This window comes from Heliangelus exortis, chromosome 2, assembly GCF_036169615.1.
Source record: "Heliangelus exortis chromosome 2, bHelExo1.hap1, whole genome shotgun sequence".
NCBI classification, from domain to species: Eukaryota; Metazoa; Chordata; class Aves; order Apodiformes; family Trochilidae; genus Heliangelus; species Heliangelus exortis.
Window position 1 is genome coordinate 53,693,066 of NC_092423.1, and position 7,229 is coordinate 53,700,294.

At 39.7% G+C, this 7,229-nt stretch overlaps 1 protein-coding gene across 3 annotated transcripts in view; it reads left to right on the forward strand.

Annotated features, from left to right (window-relative positions):
• The window catches only part of BLVRA (biliverdin reductase A), a 32,583-nt gene extending 25,754 nt beyond the window's left edge, over positions 1 to 6,829 (forward strand). For all 3 annotated transcript variants that reach the window (XM_071736193.1, XM_071736192.1, XM_071736194.1), the window contains one exon: positions 4,046 to 6,829. In XM_071736193.1, coding sequence (XP_071592294.1) covers positions 4,046 to 4,319 — 274 coding nt within the window. In that variant the 3' untranslated portion in view covers positions 4,320 to 6,829. The remainder of the gene's footprint in view (positions 1 to 4,045) is intronic.
• The last annotated feature ends 400 nt before the right edge of the window (positions 6,830 to 7,229 follow it).

A 7,229-nucleotide genomic window follows, 5' to 3' on the forward strand; every position in this document is an offset into this window, starting at 1 on the left:
CATTTCCCATTCCTTCTAAAATGAAGTTGTTAGAGGACAGAACTCAGCACACAAGCTCTGTTTACCCTCCTAGAGATTTGCCAGTAACGCGGCAGTAAAAAACTTTACCGAGTGAGGTTTTGAACTAATTCCAGCAGGTGGAGCAAGCGGGTGGCTTAAACATTTCCCTGGCTGTCCTGTCTCCTAGGTAGCTCTGAGCTGCTGTGATACATGCTCGATACAGAACCCTTTCTGAGTTACTGCTGCTTTTTTCCTCTCTACACCACCAACCAGTACCTACTTTTCTTAGCCCACTACTAACTATTTGTATGGGTCAGTGAGTGTTTTGTCACCATGAGCATTTTAATGACCTCAGGGACAGTCAGTCTTAGTCCTCTGGGATAGTTTACACTGGATGGAAACTCGCATAGCATTCCTGTATTCTGTTCAGTGGTGAGGCCATGTTTCCTGCTGACCTTCCCCTATTGACGTCAGTGGAGTTACAGCAGGAGAGAATTTGGCCCACTCTCCATCAAGTGAAGTTATGGCCCTGGCAGTCATAGTGGCAGTGTTATGGCTCTAATTTACCCAACTCTTACTGTGCTGAATGATGGAAAAGGTTTACCCCTTTCCCGAAAGCAATCTCATCTTTTTTTGAAGAGCGGGAACGCACTAACTTTGAGAAATCAGGTTAATCCAGCCTATTTCTGCCCTGGAAAGTACAGCAGGTACAGAATGCAGCAGCCTGTGTTCTGCTCGTTAGTCAGGGATTTGTGCAAAGGCTGCAGTCTGTCCCCACCTCACAGCCCACACTGGCTGCTCATCTGTCCCAGGGTGGGTTTGGAGGTGTGTGTGTTAACGCCTGACGTCCAGCTGTCTGGGGGATGGTGACCTCTGCCAACTCTCTGTTCCAAGACAGCTGAGCTGACAGCCTCTGTGATAAAGTGTTGAGCAATCCAGGAAAAGCCAAACCTCTACTGACAGCACGGCTGGTTTTGAACTGCAGTTCCTGTCCCAGGATTACAGAGCTTGGGTACAGTAAATGTCAAAAAAGAATTTCTAGTGTGGGCTAGAGAAATAATGATGTAAACCCTTTTGATGTTACCTAGGGATAGGATCTAACTGTCTAATTCCCATCCAAGTTAAAGCAGGTGGTTTTGATTGCATGGTAAGTAAGAAACATGGGCATTTTCAACACATGAAAAGGATGATGTTAAAAAAAAATAGAAGGCGTTTTCTAAACATATATTGTGGCAATAAGTGCTTGGAATTCTGTTTGTATTGAGATCTTAGCTTAAAAAATCTATTAAAACTCTTCAAATTGAACATCCATAAAAAATGATGTAATGCATGCTTTCTGCAGAAGTTGATGCATAACTTATTAAGCTGAGTGAACACAGAATTCTTTTGAGCATGAAACTAGCTTAATTCTTCTGCAGGTACAATGAGTATACACTTTGTTTTGGCTTATTTAGCTATGATAACTACGGCCACTCTATTATTTGAACAAATAGGGAATTAGAACAGTGAAAAGATTCCTCCAGTTTCTTGAATAAAAAGTAGCTAGGAGAGCTCTACCAGTCTAATGACAAAATGACCATAAAAAGTCAGGATGGTTTCTCCACTGCAGATAGTGTTTGCTTTGTAAAAAGTCAATATAAAAGTAGATTTTTAGTGTTTGGTTAAATTTGCTTTTTCTTCTTCAACTGTCCAACATACTTAATGTTGCTTTATTCAGCTACAAAATGCTGCATTTGTTGCTTCTAAGTAACAGTACTAACTCTTCTAAATTAACTACTGCATCCATAGCCAGATAATACTTGGGTACAAATCTTTAACAAACATGGGTAAATAATAAAAAAAAATAAAAAAAAAAAATTACAGTTCTTCACAGTTTTCTGATATAAAATACAAACCCATTTCTTAAGCTCCAGAATGGCTTAAATTATGTGCAAACTTGCAACATTTATAGGAAAAAAAGAAAAAAAAGAAAAAAAAAAAGGATTTATTTTAGTGTAGAGATTGTTAATTAAAAAATTAACATGTTTTGGTTACCAATCAAGTAGAATTAACCTCTCTGGGAAAACACCTAAAAATCCAATCAGAGAAGATAAATCTATTAGTAAACCAAACATTTCTTCGCTCACTGATCTAAATCACTAATTTTAATCACTTTGATTAAAGTCTGCCTTCCCTACATGATTGTATTTCTGGTTCAGTGGCTTCCCCAAGCTGGAGAAGACAACATACCCTTGAACCTGATTGCTGATGTGCATCTTCTCTGGATCACCCCAGGGATGTTACCCTGCACTGACAGTTTTCGGATTCAGATCATGGACTATTACATGGTGGAGGTTTTGACCTCTGCCTGCCCAGTGGTTTCTTCATACCTGCCTACCTGAGATAAAGCAGCTTTGAGTAACAGTTGTCTGCAGAACATAAAACTGGCTCAGTTGTGTTAGAGCCTTCCTCTAACCCAGGGCACAGCCAGTGCCTCAGGCAAGGAGGATGAGGGCATAGAAATCAGCAGCTGATGGGACCCTTAAGTACCTTTCTGGCCTGTATTGCCGTGTAGTCTTAGGGCTTCCTGAAATGCATGGTGTCCTCACAATTATTAGTCCTCTGAGGATTTTTTCAGTGCATTTTTGCAGACTGTAATTTGCTTCCCTTTATTTTTTTTTCTTGAATTGTTTTATGCTGTTCAGTCAAGATCATCTGGCCTTGCTTAGTTTGTAGGGCATGTGTGTGTCAGTACAGGCAACTAAACAATAATAGATACAGTGGTGTGAATACAGAAACGATCCTAAAGCATAAAAGATGAGAGATGCAGAATCACTTAACACATTGTGCTCTGCAGAATGTGTTCAGCGTAGACTGACAAGGACTTTGTTTCCAGATGTAACAATACTGAAGATTTAATGGGCAGTACTTGGAGACAGAATTTATTCTTCCATGCTATGGAAGAATATGGATGCTCTCATAATTTGTGAGTGACAGACTAAAGTGAGTCATAAAGGACTGTGGAAGGGCCATCAATAACTACATAAGAAAAATAATGTGTATCCTCTAAATACAGGCAGTAGTGAGTGCTGATGAATGATCTCCAGAAGGCAATGTCATGGTTTAGACAGCTGAAAAGAGCAGTAAGGGAGAATCTTGGCTGTGGCTGGTGGACCGTTGCTCAAAGCCCCTCTGCATGTATTTGCAGTGTTGAGCCAGAGAGTCTGGTAAGACCCCTGAAGCAATGCAGCACCTCCCATGGCTTTTCTTTCCTCAGCTGAGCCAGCAAGCTAGGGAGGAAAGAGTAAGGACCTGTGAGCTATGCCAGATAACTACCAGCAGCACCCATGCTCGGTCTGGGGGTTGTAGCTATCACACTGGGATAATACAGGACTTTTCTCTGATTAATAAAAGACCTGCCTGAGAGTCTATGTAGCTGAAAAAGGCAAAACTAGCATCATCTGTGTAATCTCTAGGATCAGCTCAGTGGTTCCACTGTTTCTTTAACATCTTTGAAAAGTTCAGAGAAAATATGGATGCTAAGTGTCTGAATGAGTGAACTTGCCTTCTGTCCAGCTCATGCTAAAGATCGGTGGTGTTCAGCCATAGCACCTCAGTCATCACTATGTATCTAAATTATTCTTGAGGGACAATGTCTAGTCATTCTTCTGAGCTGTGATTGGATCATGCACATAATATCTGGGTATTTAACTGCACTTTTCATCCAAGTCCACAAACAAAACAAAAAGATTGAATTCCCTTTTTCCCTGTGAGATGGCTAGACACTGCTGGTTTTACTTTGTACATAGGGAAAACTGGAGGAGGGAGCTTAACTGGTGTATTGAAAGTCCTGGCATGAAGCAGTGGAAAAGTTAAAGCTTTACCTTGTGTTCAACACCGTAACCACAAATCGTGTTGGTCAGAACATGTTACCTGAATACACAATGACTGAAATTTTAAAATGATGCATTTGTTGGAGTATTTTCTGTAGATGCTGAGGAAAAAGCATGAACTATAACTATTGATTTCATAAATACTACTCTTTTCCTCTGCTTCTTCACACTAGACCTCTGACTTGGATTGAAGAAAGGGCACCAGGGATGAGACGTGACAAGAAAATCAACTTCTGTTTCACAAGTGGTTGCCTGGAGAGCTTCCCTCAAGCCCCAAGGTCTGCTGTGGGCCTTTTCATGCAGGATCAGAACCTCTTTGCTAAAAAACTGCTGGGCCAAGTATCCAAGGAGGAGCTGGCTGCTGAGAAATGGCGAATTTTGCGGTGTCTTGAACTTGCTGAGGTGATCCAACAGCACTGTGAACAGCCAGAGAAAATCTGTTCCTGAGACTGCTCTTAGGGAAGGAGGAATGCAGCAGATGGGGAAGCTGTAGGGCTTGAGCTCACTGTTGCCATCAAGCAGTTGCTATTTCTGTTTCATTGCCTTTTTCACTAGTTGTGATTCCTTGGCTCTCCAAATGGGACAGAGAGCCTGGGCTGTAGCCTGTGCCTTATGGTGTGTGCCAGAACAAAGCAATGTTACCCTGTTCTGATGTATTGCTGTTCTTCCAGGTAGATAGGAACCTGTCAGCAAGCTTTCCTGTGGCTGTTTCCACTCAGTTCAGTTGGAAATATTCATGAAAACAGATTCTGGAGGACTCTCAAATACTAATCATAGTTTTCACACCTGAGGTGTTTTTCTTCCCTCTAGATACATCTCAAAATGAGATGTGTCTCAGTAGTATTTCCGTAGTATTATCTATGAAAAAAGTATTAACTAGAAAAAAATGTTATCTAGAATGAAGTTCAAGGCAAGTTCTCAACCTCTTTACTTGATTTTCAGAACTTGTGCCATCACAGTCCTGCCATTTTCTTCTAGATGCCCTGAATTGTTCTGTGTGTTTGCTCTAATTAGTAGCTGTGCCTTTCTGAGTTTTTTGGGTTGTTTTTTTGTTTTGTTTTGCACATTCAAAATCATCTACCTTCAAACCAAACCTACATTGGTATAAAACCAGAATAGAAGAAATATCTTGTTAATATCTTAATAATCTTAATAATTAATATCTTAATATCAAGAAATATATTGATAAATGCCATGTTGAGTTCACTCAATTTCTCCGGTGCCCTATACCAACACAAAAATCTTTTTCCAGCAGAAATGAGAACTGTACATTAAACTAACACATTGGCTGCCTGCTTACCACTGAGTCTAATTATTTTTTTCTTTTTTTTTTTTTTTTTGTTTTTTTTTTTTGTTTTTTTTTTTGTTTTTTTTTTTTGTTTGTTTTTTTGTTTTTTTTGTTTTTTTGTTTTGGGGTTTTTTTTTTTTTTTTGCTTGTTTGTTTGTTTGTTTCTTCTAGAAGCAGCATATTATTGTCCTCGATTTGTGTTCTTTATCTAGTTCAGCATGTGAATGGATGACAGCTAAAATTAATATACATCCTGCCTTTAAGAAAAAATAATTAATGGATTCCTGAAAACAGTGAAATTCATTTGAAATAAGGATAAAATTAGAATAGAACTGTAGAAAATAGAGCAATTTGCAAATATAGCCATGCAGTTAAGTTGTATGACACCTGTGGGATGGGTCTTTAGCATTTTACAGTTGTCCCTGGGTCATATATGAAGACATTATCACTTCCCCTAAGGAAGCATTTTAGTTTTAGAAGTAGCCTAAACAGTGTACAAAACTATTAAAAATTCCTCTGTTTGCCTTTTACATTCTATTTAAAGCATCTGTTGGTGCTATATTAATTTAGCAGAAAACTTTGGTCTGCACAGTTGTTCTTTGACACACGGAACCATAATTTCTTTTCTATGTTATCACTTGGGTAATTTTTTAGTAAGGGGGCATAAATGTTGTAAACTTTACAGAATAACAGCCAGTCAATACTGACGGAAAAAGATTCTTCCTTTAGGTAAATCATGTTTATTCAGAAGTTGGATACAGTTCAGTTAATTTTGAAAAAGGGAAGGAAAAACTGTATTTTTTCCCAAATGAGTAAAATTTTAGAAGCAACTCTGCTTGATATATGAATGAATTCTGCGTGTGAATTTTTTTTTCAAATCTATCTGTTAAAATCAGTGAAAAGCCTGTTGACTTCCATGGACTGAAACCCACACAGGTTGCCAGCAGATCATTCACAGAGTGTTCTTTACCAATGGGATGGATGTTGCTTGAGCAGATCTAATGTTATATGAAGGGAAAAAGTGTGTTTGTGGTAAAATGCAAAAAGTCCACCTGAGGCTGGAATGAAATTAAAATCTGCTGTGTGTATCTATCTGCTATGGTACTGTTTCTTGACAAACTCCTCAGCTGTGAATATGGGATGAATGCCACTTGTTTACATGCTAATTCACAATGGGTAGCAGGGGAAGGAAAGCAAGGGGAAGGGAGATTCACGTTCCCCACATAAAGGCATTAAAATTAGCCACCACATCTCCCTGGGCTTGCCCTGTAGTTGCAGGTTAGAGCAGTATTCCTCTAAGAGAATAAATTCAGGGGAGCTCTGCAGAGCAGCACTATAACATTGTGCCACGAATCACCCTCTGGAGAAGCTTCTTTCTATAGAGAGCACCGGGGGAAATTAGCTGGTTAATTTGAGCTAGGTAAGGCAGATGCTTGGAGCTGCATATCCTGTTCTGTTCTTCACCCCCCTTCCCCTGTCTCCCAGCTAACCTGCTTGCATACTGCTGCCTGCCCTGCTCCTTGTAGCCTGCAGCACCAAATGGCTGTTACTTCAGCCCTGTGAATTTGCCGAGGTTTCCATCTGAGAGCTACTGGATGTTAAGCTTCAACCATATGTATTGTTTAATCGGATGTTGAATTCACCAATAAAATATTTGAGCTCTTAATAATTCCTTTTAGTTCATGTTGTCCTTCATTAGCAGTTCCCATTGCCTGTGCCAAAAGTGGCTCTGTACTGGCTGGTTCTTTTTTCCCCTTTCACTCCTCAAGCCCTTTGAAATCCTGCTAGGGACTACAGGCTGTTATCCTACCCTAAAGCTCTTAAGCTATCTTATTCTCCTCTTTCAAAGTTTTGAGTAGACGTGTGGTGGGGTTTGTGACCTTATCTCAACTCATGATCCATCCCACAAAATTCCTGCCCTTCTGACTCCTGCCCAGAAGTACTGGCAAGTCTAAATCTCATCTGTGTGCTTCCAGTTTCCCATTTAACAACTGGTGTATTTAAGCAACCTTTTCGAATCTGCTAAGTTGAATCCAAAATGGATATTAAAGTGGGTTCTCTCGTGGTTT